The following is a 15,000-nucleotide window of genomic DNA, read 5'->3' as shown; positions in this document are numbered from 1 at the left end:
TGATGCTGGATGCTGCGTAGTGCAACATTGACCCAGACGCCTGGAGCTGCATGGACACTGCATTCAGACTCATGACATTGGAGATTTTTGAATATGTTAAATGTTGGTATGTTAGAGCTAAATGAACACATTCTACTGCAAGATGTGGGTCTTAGTTTGAGGGTCTTAGTCTTAGCTTCAGAGGCTGAGATATGTAGGTTTTTATAGGTTGAGGGCACTTTTTCCCAAAAGGGGCTTAGGCATTTAGCAGTCGTTTCTTGTAGGTGCTTTAGGCACCAATGTGCTAAAAGATTGACAGCATTTAGCCCAGCTGTGATTGGCTACTGTAGTCAGCAGCATGCATAACCAACCAGATTTCCTACGAACTGGTATGGAACTGGTATTCTATTTTTTTTGCCTTTGTTTTTGCCTCTGCCTGCCACATAATAATGAGATAACTACGGCTCTCGGTGACTTCTGCTTCGGGAGTGTGTCTATGTTCCCACAGCACAATGGTCACACATCACTAGGACTTTTTTTAATTTGTGGGCTCAATGGTCCCACAGCCCGATGGTTCCACCCAATCCTTTCCCTAAAACCCAACATCATTGGAATCATGCCTAAACCTAAATCAGTAAACACCAACAATAGCCAGATAATACCTCCAAACCAAAATGTAATGACCTCTAACCACGCTCGGCTCTACCCATAATAGTAAAGATGGACTTCCCCAAAACTTTCCCTAACCATAACCACAGTGGAATCATTCAACGAAACATGTCAGGTAAAGGATAAAAGTTGTACGTGTCTGAAACAAAAGAAAAACTTCAAACCAGAGCTGCACGTGTTCTTCTTTGCGTTGCAGATGGCCAGAGGCAGGAGGTGAGTGTGGCGGGCGGTGTCTCTCGCCAGTGCTTCCACGACCTGTCCCCCAACAGCCAGTACAAGATCAGCCACTACAGCCAGCTCGACCACGTGGAGGGACCCGCCGTCACCACCACTGACACCACACGTATGTACAAGTATGCAAGTGTGCCCTTTCATGGCAAACAGGAGTATAAAATGTGGTCATTTTAAATTTGTAGATTTTTGAGTTGTATTATGCTCTGAATTCTCATTTAACACTGTGTTGATTTGTTTTATTTTTTTATTTTTTGTGTGTTCAGGTCTGCATGTGTTCATTTTGCATGAGTGAGGTTGCATGCGTTGAAGATGCATGTGTTAAGGTCCCATCCAAAATGCTGCAGTAAGAATTTTAACTAAAACAAAGAAAAGAGACCCTATCACTCCAGTACTTAGGTCATTGCACTGGCTACCAGTGAGATTTAGAATTGAGTTTAAAACTCTTCTGATAGTTTATAAGTCACTGAATGGCATAGGCTCTAAATGTATTGTAAATATGCTTGAGCAATATCATCCTAATACCGTACTAGATGTCTAGGTCTTCAGAATCTCCTACTGGAAACAGCTTTATTCTCATCTGCCTTTGCTGATAATTTATTATCTACTATATATAACACAATATAGTTTATCTTTCTCTAATCCTTAGCACATTGAATTACAATTATGTATTATAATGTACTATATACTACGTACTTTTGATTGATTGATTGATTGATTGATTGATTGATTGATTGATTGATTGATTGATTGATTGAAGGTTGCATGTGTTGAAGTTGTGTGGGTGGTTAGACTCTGCCTTTCAGTTCCTTGGTCTCTCATCCCTCTTATTAAGCCTCCACCTCTTCCCCTCCTCCTCATCCTTCCTTAAGTTGCCACGATAAGTATGCAAGTGCACTTGACTCTCAGCCTCTTAGGCTCTCCCATCACCACCCCCTCCCCAATACACACACAGACACACACACACACACACACACACACACACACACACACACACACACACACACACACACACACACACACACACACACACACACACACACACACACACACACACACACACACACACACACACACACACACACAGACTTTACCTCCACCCTACCACACCCTCCACCTTTCACTCTCTCACTTCTCCTCCACCTCTCCTAATGCTAATGCATGAGTTCCTAGTGCAGGCTGTCTCAGCCTCTCACCCATCTCATCTAGCCCTCCTTCTCTCCTCCTCTCACCCCACTCCTCCTTCACCACCACCCCTTCTGTACGCGAGTGCCCTCCATGTAGCCTCTCGCCAATCTTCCCATCAACACCTCCTTCCTTCCTCCCTCCTTTACCCTCCACCTCCTCCATCATCTTCCACCCTCCCCATTCATCCTCCATCCTTCCCAGTCAAAAGTCTGTACCTAAGGGTTTTTCGGCCCAGCTTCTCACCGTACCCCATCCAGTTCTCCAACTCTCCACTCCAGCCTCCACCTCAGCTTCACCCTCCTCCCCCTCCTCTCTCCATCCTCCACTCCACTCTCACTTCTCCACTCCTCCACTCCTCCTTCCTTCCTATCCACAGTCTGTATGCAGCCGCTAACCCTTCTCCTTAACCCCTATCCATCCCCATTATGCTCCCTGCCTCCTCCATCCTCCACTCTCACCCCTTCACTCCTCCATCCTTTCTTAACCACAGTCTGTATGCAGCCTCTCCTCCTTCTCATTACCCTCCCATTCCCTCCAGCCTGCCCCCCCCCACCTCTCCCCTCTCCCCTCTCCCCAACCACAGTAGTAATCCACAGCTGTCAGAACTCTTTAGCATGTGTGATTTAGGATAATTTATGCACATTCCTGGGATTTCGCCCTCTGAATTGATTAGCATAAGTCCCCTAGAGTCTTCAGTTCAGGAATGGAGGCCTTTATATAATCCGCTTGCATGTATGTGTGAGAGCGATATCGTTTACGGTTGTCTTGATTTATTTATCCATGCATTTATTCATCTATTTATTTGTTCTCTCTCTCTTTTTTTTCCGTCAGTCCCTGCACCCACGCAGCCTCCAACCACACCTCCGGCGACCACCCCACCCCCCACCATCCCTCCTGCCAAAGAAGGTGAGCCTGAGCTGGGGAGATGGAGCATGGAAGCCCTGCTGGCTGGCTGGCAGGCTGGCTGGCTGGCTGGCTGGCTCCCTGCCTCTCCCACTGGGCTTTGGGCTGGGCTGGGCTGGGTCAGGTGTTGCTCAGGCCTGGGAGAAGTTTGCCCTTTACCGAAAGCAGATCTCTGCTGACAGCTAACCTTTTCTCACTATAAGTCCAGCTATAAGTACTGTGAAAAAAAACACTCTTTTTTTACAGACGTTCCCTCTGGACCTGTCGCCTAGACTATTTTTGAACAGAGGAGAGTAGCAGAAGCAGTCCTGTTCTCAAGTGCTGTACACGAAGAGTGTGTGTCAGAAGCGCCTCGGAGCAAATCTCATTTTATTTTTCTCATTTTTAGTTTATTTTTGGAAGGCAGTGCGAAGCCCTATGTGTGCAGCATCTCAAGAATTACATGCCAGAGCGGTGTAGTGTGATGGCACGGCATCTGTTTGTGTTGATATTTTCAATAGTTCAGTAGAAAACAATGATGGACCATTTTGTGGTGTTTTGTTACATTACATTACATTACATTACAATGCACTTAGCTGACACTTTTATCCAAAGCGACTTACAGTTGTGGGGTTACATTGACTATACTATGTGTATGATATCAATTTCTTAGTTTGTTGTAATGGAATATTTAAATATATATATATATATAAGTGCTCGATCTGCAAATCATTAGACAGTGTCGATATGTTAACATATCAAAACATTTCTCCTGTCTCGTCTCGGTGGGGAGCTGCATGCACATGCTATTTGTACATAGGTATATGGAAACAATTTCCCAGTTGTTGACAAAAAATAAAAACCTTTATTCTAAACATTCAGCTCACATATCCGAGTTCCCCCTAATCTGAAACAGTGTAGCTGAGAGCGTGATGGGCATTGTTAAGATTGGTTCCCCTCAGGCAGAGTGGGCTTTGTGGCTGTAGCACCTGTATGAGGACTGGCAGTCAGAGAGAGAGAGAGAGAGAGAAAGAGAGAGAGAGAGAGAGAGAGAGAGAGAGAGAGAGAGAGAGAGAGGTGTAAGGCAGTGGTTCCCAACCTTTTTCGTAAGGGACCCATATTTTTACTATTGTAAGCTTTTGTGACCCAACCACGCGATCGCCCGGGAAAACTTTCCTGAGAAAACTCATTTTACTTATTTTATTCCTCAATTCGTCTTTGGTCAAATATAGAATAAATGTTTAATGTAGCACTTACTATTTGTTGCTTCAATGCATTTATTAGTTAAATGCATTTATTCAACATGGGCTATATATATTTAAAATGAAACCCCTTAAAATCAAGAGGGCTCTGCGACCCCCTGTGGATCTTTGGCGACCTATAGATTGGGTCCCGACCCATAGGTTGGGAACCACTGGTGTAAGGGACAGGAGTGAGAGGCTGCCTTAACAAAGGGCTCTCCTCTCCTCTCTTCTCTTCTCCTCTACCCTCCTCTCTTCTCCTCTCCTCTCCTCTCCGCTGTGCACAGCTCTCTCTGTGACAGCAGCAGCAGGAGAACTTGTGAGAGGCTTCGTCATTAATCAGCTCTTGCCTGGCCAAAGCCGTTAGACAGGAGAATATAATGACTTTCTGTTCTCCTCTACTCTTCCTCCCCCTCCTCTTCCTCCTTTTGCCTCCTCTCTGCCATCTTGCTACTTTCCCTCCTTCTTCTCCCTCTCTTCTTCACTCTCCTTTTCCTTCTTATCCTCGTCTTCCTCACCCCCTTCCACCTTCCTCTTCTTCATTCTCATTTTCCATCTTCATCTTCATCCTCCTCATCCTTCTCCTCATACCCCACACATCTCCTCCTCCTCCTCCTCCTCCTCCTCCTCCTCCTCCTCCTCCTCCTCCACAGTTTGTAAAGCTGCCAAAGCAGATCTGGTCTTCCTGGTGGATGGTTCATGGAGTATCGGAGATGACAACTTCCAGAAGATCACTCGCTTCCTCTACAGCACCGTGGGATCTCTGGACATCATTGGTTTAGACGGAACACAGGTAAACCAAACAAGCTATTGGGGAAAATGTATGTTTCATTTCTCAAAGTTCAAGAGAGTCCTTGTGCACAAACCCCCAGCAATGCAGGTGTGTGAGGCAGGAGAAGGTGAACAATGAACAAAATTCAAAAGACACCTCGCACTGCTTACTGTTCTTTTTTCTTACTTTATTTTTTCGGAGCGAACAACACATTTCGTCCAGTGCGTCATAAGGTTTGCTCTTTCAGTTCTAAGAGAGAACCTGATGACACACTGGCTGAAACGCGTTGTTGACTCCGAAAAATAAAGTAAGAAAAAAGAACAGTAAGCACACATTCTGTAGAATTATGAGATTAGATTAGATTTTTATTGATTATCAAAACCAGTTCTGGATTTATGCTTCCATAGTTTGGATAATTCAACCTGGCTTCAAAATCAACAATACACTACCACACCGGCCACTCATTTTTGTCAGCTAAAATTTAAAGGTGCACTGTGTAGGATGGAGGCCAGAGTAGGTATTGCAATCATGCTGCTCATTGAAACTGTGCTGTCTATTGCCAAATTTGATCTTTTCATGAATATGTACTGAGTAATAAACTAATATTTAGTAGTACGACCAAAGTACAGTAAGTTTTGCAGCAGAAAATGTCTATTTTTGGAAATTCAAAAAGGAGGAGCAAAGAGAAGATAGCCCTTTTGAATGTTTAGAATGTGATATTGGTGGTACGTATTCATGAAAAAGTTAACATTTGTGAATGGGCAGAATGAATTCTGGAAATAAAGTATTAACAATATTACATAGTGAACCTTTAAGTCAAGTTAAATTACATAATGAATGGCATCAATTGTACTGGTACTATTACCTGTACAGATATTGCAGTACTGGTATTATTAAGATATGTCTTTTTTAAGATTCTCATTAATTCAGTTCACTTTATCCAGATTTAAGTTATGTTAAAAGTTGTGCTACTAGACTGCAGCTTTTTAGTCCAGTTTCCCCCATTTATCTGACTATGACTGTATAATGAAACCGACTTCCTGATGCTAATTGAAATATATAGATAGCTTAACTTCATCTCTGGAAGAAAAAATACATTAATAGTAATTTTTAAAAAAGCATTTCCATTCTTTTTATTATTCATCCCCCCTTTGTAATGGTGGATAAATCAATTTGAAAATAACTTCTATATATAGTATATACTATATACATCTCTCCTGAATTAATGTACTCTTCTTGCTTGGATGGTAATAATTTGTCTGGTCATGGTTGAAGTGGCTCAATTGTGGAGGCCATTTGCAGGCAGGGCAGGCGGGGAGGAGAGGGGGGAGAAGCTGGTGGTGGACTGAGACGTTCTGCTGCAATACAAACTACTTAGACTGCTCTCCCCAGAGAGAGAGAGGGAGAGAGAGAGAGAGAGAAAGAGAGAGAGAGAGAGAGCAAATTCGCCCTCGTCTAGACGTGGTGAGGAGGGTTCATAGATCATCATCAACTCCCCTTCAGAACGGCCAGGACGGTGGAATAGTGACAGCGAATGTGTGTGTGTGTGTGTGTGTGTGTGTGTGTGCGTGCGCGCATGTGCGCGCATGTGCGTGTACGTGCGTCTGCATGTGTGTGTGTGTGTGTGTGTGTGTGTGTGTGTGTGTGTGCGGGCGTGTGCGTGAGTGCGTGTGTGTGTGTGTGTGTGTGTGTGTGTGTGTGTGTGTGTGTGTGTGTGTGTGTGTGTGTGTGTGTGTGTGTGTGTGTGTGTGTGTGTGTGTGTGTGTGTGTACGTCTATCTGTCTGAGAGGTGGAGGTTTGAGATGAGCAATGCCACATGTCCACACCCATTAATTGGACAAGGCCAAAGCCAGAGACAGAGACAGAGACGGGGATGGAGCACCGCTTAGTTAAATGGGGATGGAGCTAGCTGTAAGTGTTAAGCCAAGAAGGCAGGCAGCATTGCTGAGTTAGTACAAAGAGACGAGGTAACTCAGACAGACAGGTGCAAATGAATAGGCTCAGAAAACAGCCCCACTGCACTGCATAGACGACCACCAACACCACCAAGGGCCTACTACACCACCACCAATTGCCTACAACCCTGGGGTGCATTGAGATGGGCTGAACCCCCTACTCTACAGGTTGATGGAGGCCTCCACAGAATAGCAAAACTACATAGCCAGCATCCTAATGCCGAGCTAGAATAACATATTTGTGGACACTCCTCACCCCCCTTTGAGAAGCTGATGGGGGCCCTTAGGCTGCAGCCATATCTAGCCTGTGCGTTAATCCGACCCTGCATACTCCTGAGGACTAATGGAAGGATGAAGGGAAAGAGAGGGGATGGAAAAGAGGAATGCTAGAGAGAGAACAAAGGAGGGAGCGAGGAAAAAGCGAAATTTTAGAGGAAGGGATGGAGAGTGAGAGGGTGGGATGGATTGAGAGAAGAAAGGAGGAGAAAGGGAAAGAGAAATGGGGAGAGAGTGAGAGAAGAAAGTACGGCTGAAAGTGTGAATGGAGGGAACAATAAAGAAGAGAGAGTGAGGGAAGAGGGAGAGAGAGAGAAGATAAATGCTGGAGGGAGGAATAGAGGGAAGGAGTGATAAAGGAGAGAGAGAGAGATGTTGCAGAGAGGAGAAGACAGGGAGGCATAAAGGAGTGAGAGAAAAGAGAATTGCTGGGTGAGGGAGAGGGAGACATTGTAGAGAGAGGGGGAGGGATGAAGAAGGGAGAGCATAGAGGAGGGATATCAAATTGAAATTGACCCAGGCCCAAAATCAAAATCTGGAAGGAAGTCGTGGGCCAAACTCAATATATATATTTTTTAAATGGACTAAAAATATGCATGCATGCCCTTAGTACTTAAATGCTCTTAATAGTCTTATTACTTTCCCGTCATATACCGGTATGGAAGTTCAAATGTGCCTGCACATAGTGTGAGCTGGTTCATTAGCCTGTGCCCAGTCATATCCCCATGACAAACCACATTTCAACTGTGATACACATTTGAAATGATATCGCGGGCCGAATAAAATGATTCCCTGGGCCAGATTTGGCCCCGGGCCTGAGTTTAATATCCCTCCCTGGCATAGAGGAATGCTGGAGGGAGGAATTGAGGGAATGATAAATGAGAGAGAGAGAGATAGAGAGAGAGAGAGAGAGAGAGAGAGAGAGAGAGAGAGAGAGAGAGAGAGAGAGAGAGAGAGAGAGAGAGAGATGTTGCCGGAAAAGAGGATGAGATGAAGGAGTGAGAGAGAAGCGATAGATAAATAAATAAATAAATAAGCGCAGGAGGGGATCAGTCTCCCAGGGAGAGCTGCATTTACTGGCTTTCATCAGACTCTGGAGAAACAAACCTGAGAAAGTGATGAAGACTCAGCCCTTCCTTTAACTCAATCTGATACCTCCATCGTTTGGATCATTTATATTTCCCATTTTTCCACCACCACCCCCATCTCTCTCTCTCTCTCTCTCTCTCTCTCTCTCTCTCTCTCTCTCTCTCTCTCTCTCTCTCTCTCTCTCTCTCTCTCTCTCTCTCTCTCTATCTCTCTCTCTCGTTCACTGTGATAGGTTGCCATCGCTCAGTTCAGTGATGATGCCAGGACCGAATTTAATCTCAGTGCCTACAGAGACAAGGAGTCATTGTTGGATGCTATTCAGCGCATCTCCTACAAGGGAGGAAACACAAAGACCGGTATGTATTGCATCGTACTAAATGCCACAGAGAAATGTATTAGTATTTCTATGTACAGTATGTGGCAAATAAAGTCCTAGTATCAGTGAAGCCTTGTACTGCAGAATTCTACAGTTCTCTTCAAGCGCACTACTGTAAAGCCACTCTTGCCAGCCTATAGTCCTCTTCATCCAGAGGGAACATCCAGGCTTACTGGCTGGACATTGCTATTGACAGTGCTGACAATATCAGTACACCTAAACCCAGTTTTTGTGAGTGTGCGTGCGTGCGTGCGTGCGTGCGTGCGTGCGTGCGTGTGTGGGTGTGTGGGGGTGTGTGTGTGTGTGTGTGTGCGTGCGTGCGTGCGGGTGGGTGGGTGTGTGTGTGTGTGTGTGTGTGTGTGTGTGTGTGTGTGTGTGTGTGTGTGTGTGTGTGTGTGTGTGTGCGTGCATGCGTGCATGCGTGTGGGCGTGTGATGGCATCCTTCTGTACTCTGACTGAGCCTAACAGCACCAGCCACCTCCAACCAACCTCCTTAAGAAAGGAGCTGTGGTTGAACGCAGCAGGCAATTTGTGGTTAATTGTGCTGCTGTTGAACAAGATTTTGTGTTTAAAACCAATCCGCTGAGAAGTGTGTTAGAGGTGTACGTAGTGTTGGGGCTCTCCACCCCTTGCTGTGGTCCTGGAGGCTACACATTGACATGCAGCCCCTTGCTCTCCACACACTCTAATCCCCCTGTATTCCTCACATATCTTTGATGCCATATCCTACATGTGTGGACACACACAGACACTCAAACACACAAAGAACATGCACACACAGACACTCAAACACACAAAGAACATGCACACACAGACACTCAAACACACAAAGAACATGCACACACAGACACTCAAACACACAAAGAACACGCACAAACAGACACATGCACCCATACACATTCCCACACCCCGCTCCCCCACCCACACACCCACAGCCCGCAAGTCCTGGCTGAACACACGAATAGGTGTGTGTGTGTGTGTGTGTGTGTGTGTGTGTGTGTGTGTGTGTGTGTGTGTGTGCGTGCGTGCGTGCGTGCGTGCGTGCGTGCGTGCGTGCGTGCGTGCGTGCGTGTGTGTGTGGCGTGTACAGCCAGCCAGCATCCGCAGCCTCCACCTGCCTCCACGGCACAGAGCAGAGAGATACCACAGCCGCCGGCCGGCCTGTAAATATATTCATTAAGGACCCGGCTAGCTGTCTGATTTCTTGCGGTGTGTGGCAGACAGTGATTGATTTGTGGGCGCGGAGAGTATTAAATTGTAATCCCCGCTGAGTCTCAAAGAGGAGGGGAGCTAGCGATAGCTTCGGCGAAAGAAGCAAACAGCCCTGGGTGGGCAGCCTTTTACACTGTAGTGTTCGGCCCTTTTATTTAACGAGGACAGAGGAGAAAAAGAGACAGAGGGAAAGACTATAGTACACTTCGGGAGGGGGGAAAGGAATAGCCCTAGGTGGGCAGCCTTTTATATTGTACGCTCTTATATTGAACTAGAGAGACTTCTCAAAGCCCCAGACACCAAAGCACCACACAGGACATAATCATAAAGTGCAGTGTGGGTATGAAAATGTTAAATATAAACAGGTGATATGGGTAAAATTCAGTTACCATCTATATGAGTTAAAACGATAAATATCTTACAATTCCATGAATAACTAACATCCAGTCAAGGGATCAGTTGGAGATATCTGCTTTTATACAGTATTACAAGAACAGTCCAGTCTTTTTTGATTTTCTCATATTTGCCGTGTTGAATGTGCGTGTATTTTCTTCTCAGCGTGTTCAGCACTTAGATTTATTAGTATTAGCGTTATTAGTAATCAAATTGCAGTTTTGCACTCTGGTGAATTCTACATTCATTTTAAAGAGATTTATTAGCACATTTCAGAATGTTTTGTTTGTTTCCATAGGCTGCCATTGCTATACTGTTAAACTAGGCAATGCAAACACATAGAGAATATAGTAGAGTATTCTCATATTTTACCAGGGCTTAACTACAGATGAGCAACTTCTGGAAATGAGGTGGACTGTTCCTTTAAAGGGACACTGTGTGAGATTTTTAGTTGTTTATTCCCAGAATTCATGCTGCCCATTCACTAATGTTACCTTTTTCATGAATATTTACCACCACCATAAAATTCTAAGTATTCATTATGACTGGAAAGTTTGCACTTTTCATACACGAAAAGAAAAGGGGGATCTTCTCCATGGTCCGCCATTTTGAATTTCCAAAAATAGCCATTTTTAGCTGCAAAAATGACTCTACTTGGACCATACTTGGAAATATTTGTTTATTACTTAGTAAACTCTCATGTAAAGATCAAATTTGGCAATATGCAGCCCAGTTTCAATGAGCAGCATAGTTTCAGTACATTTTTTGACCATTTCCTGCACAGTGTCCCTGTAGCCCCTTAATGCGCACCGTACCTCCAGTGGCACGCTGTAATAGTCATTGAAATGTAACTACCATAGCACTACAATACTATGACACAACACAGGCCCTTTAGAAATGCACCACGACGTTGTCATTACCATACTGGTAACAACAAATGTATTAAGCCGCGTCTTAAGGGGTTAAATCATAAGAGGAGAGACTCAGAGAGAAAGACCTGGAAAAACCACAGATGCAAGGAAACAGTTAAGCGTTCAGCGTATCGCACTCCCCCTCTCCACCCATCCCTGACCCTCTAACTTCACTTCTCTTGGCAAGGAAGAGAGGACATCTTTCAGAAAATATTGTTATTGGTTGTGTTTTACTGGTATTCAGGGTTCATGTGGGGGCTGTGTTACATGTCGCTGGTTTTCTGGCACGGCGTTGGCCACTCTACCATTTATAAAAGCCTTCAGCAGCCTTCAAGCGCTGGCTGGCTAGCTGGACAGGCACTCGCAGGGGCGGCTGAACGCAGCTCACACCAAGGGCACCTTGAGGAATCACAGAGCGGGAGCGGGGGAGGATAAAATACTGTGTGTGTGTGTGCGTGTGTGTGAGCGATGGTGTGTGCGTGTGTGCAGGCGGGCGGGCGTGCGGGTGTGTATGTGTGCAGGGGTGGGAAGGCTGAAAATAAAGTTTGCGTGTGTGTGTATGGGGGGTGTGTGTGTGGGGGGGTGTTGACGTAAAGTTTGTGTGGGTGGGAATTGGGGTGCTCTCTGATTTATCGTCTCTTGATGTGTGTCCACAACCTTTGGTCCTGCAGTGACTGGCACTCGCCTCATCCAACAGCACCAATGCATCCCACACGCACACACACACAAACACACATACACACACACACACATGCACACACAGACCTGGGCACTCGCCCACACACACACACACACACTACCTCTTTCCCGCCCACACACACACACACGGGCACGAGCAGTCACACACACACACACACACACACTCTCTCTCTCTCTCTCTCTCTCTCTCTCTCTCTCTCTCTCTCTCTCTCTCTCTCTCTTTCTCTCTCTCGCTCTATCTCTCTCTCCTTCTGTCTTGCTAGCCATCACAGTCGTTGAGATTTAATGCTTCTTACACACACCCTCCTCTGCCATAACTCTTGTCCACACACGCACACGCACACGCACACACACACACACACACACACACACACACACACACACACACACACACACACACACACACACACACACACACACACACACACACACACACACACACACACACACACACACACAAGCTCGTCGTTCGCTATCATGTCCGCTTAGATTTACTTGCTGATGGCATTTAGCAGTGCTGACCCGCAAGCTCCACCTAATGAGGTTTAGCTCATATATAACACTGCTCCTAACACTGGAGACTCATGATCACGTGTGTGTGTGTGTGTGTGTGTGTGTGTGTGTGTGTGTGTGTGTGTGTGTGTGTGTGTGTGTGTGTGTGTGTGTGTGTGTGTGTGTGTGTGTGTGTGTGTGAGTGAGAGAGAGAGAGAGAGAGAGACAGAGAGAGAGAGAGACAGAGAGAGAGAGAGAGAGAGAGAGAGAGAGAGAGAGAGAGAGAGAGAGAGAGAGAGAGACTGTGTGTATATGTGTGCGTGTTTGCGTGTGCATGAGTGTGTTTGTTTGTGTGCGTGCGTGCATGCGTGCATGCGTGCGTGTGTGCGTGTGTGTGCGTGAACGTGTGTGTCTGTGCGTGTGTGCGTGCGTGCGTGCGCGTGTGTGTGTTTTGACAGTTGTGTTCTTCGTTTGTCTTGCTTGACAGCCAGTGTAATAGCAGCACTGGGGCAGCTGGAGAGCCTGGTGGTGAGGGGGGCTCAGGGGCTCTGTAGATTACATTTGGTGACAATCCATCGCACACACACCACATCACAGCCTGCCACACACACACACACACCCTCTCAGCACTGCATTTTATTGTGTGTGTGTTAGAGCGTGGCTCGGGCCGGTTTTTTCTGTCCGAGCCCGGCCCTCAGCCGACAGAAAAGTGATCAACCCCGACCCGAGCCCGAGACTAATTAAAATGTTTGTGTCCGAACCCGTCCGAAGCCCGAGACCACTGTAATAACAACAGAACCTGTGCGCAAGCAATATTTTCTATTTGGCCTCCTTCATACTCAAAATAGCACGTGATAAATAGCCAGGATAGGCAACTAGGATGAGGCAATTTGCTGTAGCCTAATTTAGTTACGCACGCATAGTAAGTAGGCCTATAAACACACGCATACATGTGACAGCGCACCTTGTGTTTCTTTCGGTTAGACCAGAGATGTTGGGTGCTGTGGTCAAATGCATGGGAGGGGCGTGAGAGGATAAGAAAGGCGAAAACTAACGAATACGGTTTGGATGCAGTCAGCGCGGCTATGGACGCATTTGTTACGTTACTGTTAGTGCAAATAAATCCCCGCGAGCCGGTGAAGATGTCACTCCTTGTCGTTAAGAAGGATGGGCTATAAGTTCACCCCGAAGAACAGTAGCCTGTTCGGCCCTCCAAGAGAATGTCATTTCCCTTGATGTCCATGCGGTCAATATAAAATCAGGAAAGGTTGCACGCGCATAGTTACAACTGTAGGCTACAGTAAAAGTGACAAGAATTAAGAACCTACGTGAAGGACATGAAATGTCACAGCGGACAAAGTAGTAACAGGAAACCTCTTCGCCCCTACCTTAGGCAACTCCACGTAGCGTGTGCGTCTTCTTTAATCCATATTATGCTCCTTGCTACCCCTTGCTGGAAATGTAATCCTTGGCGAGCAATGCAGTGACAAACTTCGTCATTTTATGTTCAACATTTAAGACAGCACCGAAGGCATGCTAAAACATGGCCTACACTAGGCCTACAACAAAAGACCACGCGTTCACTGACAACTGTATTTGGCGCTTATTAAGAAAGCAAGTTAACTCGGCATTCCTGCTCGGCTGACTGGGAGTGAGCGTCCATGTTGCCACTGGTAACTGGCGCGTGCATACAGCCAATAATAATCACTCGCACGAGTAGCCTACCAACATTTTCATTTATGCATATTCAATTACTTATTTTTTAATCACAAAACTGCCGTTTGCATGAACTGAAACGTTTCCTCTGATTGCTTACAATTTTCACAATGTCTGTTTGCTTCAAGCCCGAGCCCGACCCGAGTCCGAGAGATATTCTATTTTTTTTGTCCGAGTCCGGCCCGGCCCGTCGGGTTCCGACCCGGCCCGTCGGGCTTCGGTCGGGTTGCCATGCTCTGGTGTGTGTGCCTGAGTGGGTTTGAGTGGGTTGGATGTGTGTGAGAGTGTGCAGTGCGTGTGTGTTGTTCTGAGTTGTACACAGGTATTTCAGTGTTCTGACCAAGTGTATACAGTATACAGTATGAACAATATGAAAGGGTGTTGGTGTGCGTCTGTGTACTGTTGAGTGCACTTGTTTTTGTGTGTCAGTCTTTGTATGCTTAAATGCATGTGTGCCTATGAAGAGATTTGTTGCAAAATGACTCTTCTATATAAAATGCATTTGCAATGCAGTGCCCAATATGAAAGGGTCAATTTCCCAAAATGAATGTCATTTTTTTGAATTATTATTGCATATTATCACAATACACTTAGCGGATGCTTTTTCCTGGGGCAATGGGGGTTAGGTGCCTTGCTCAAAGGCACCAGGGAAGGAGGTGTAGGGAGAGGTCAGGTGGGATTCGAAACCTACATCTCCCAGATTGAAAGAGCAGCTGCCTAACCACTAGGCGACGGCTGCCCAGTTTTGTAACAAAGCTCTTAATACAGTATACTATACAGGGGTTGGACAAAATAACTGAGACACCTGTCATTTTAGTGTCATTTAGTTCCTCTTGCATCCCCAGTTAATCCTGTTGGATGTGGTTCATCCTGCTTGGTGGTATGCAGACATTACCTTGGATACTGTGGCTCTTAATA

The 15,000-nt window shown here is 45.9% G+C and overlaps 1 protein-coding gene across 1 annotated transcript in view; it reads left to right on the top strand.

The window, feature by feature from the left end:
* The window catches only part of col14a1a (collagen, type XIV, alpha 1a), a gene marked incomplete at its 5' end in the record, with an annotated part of 165,078 nt that overhangs the window by 84,319 nt on the left and 65,759 nt on the right, over window positions 1–15,000 (top strand). The window contains 4 exons of the mRNA XM_063217544.1: window positions 845–991; window positions 2,899–2,973; window positions 4,844–4,983; window positions 8,515–8,638. Coding sequence (XP_063073614.1) covers window positions 845–991; window positions 2,899–2,973; window positions 4,844–4,983; window positions 8,515–8,638 — 486 coding nt within the window. The remainder of the gene's footprint in view (window positions 1–844; window positions 992–2,898; window positions 2,974–4,843; window positions 4,984–8,514; window positions 8,639–15,000) is intronic.

The sequence above is a fragment of the Engraulis encrasicolus genome, chromosome 2, assembly GCF_034702125.1.
Source record: "Engraulis encrasicolus isolate BLACKSEA-1 chromosome 2, IST_EnEncr_1.0, whole genome shotgun sequence".
Taxonomy (NCBI): domain Eukaryota; kingdom Metazoa; phylum Chordata; class Actinopteri; order Clupeiformes; family Engraulidae; genus Engraulis; species Engraulis encrasicolus.
Note: the sequence above shows the minus strand (reverse complement) of the source record. Positions and strands in the feature narration are given on the sequence as shown.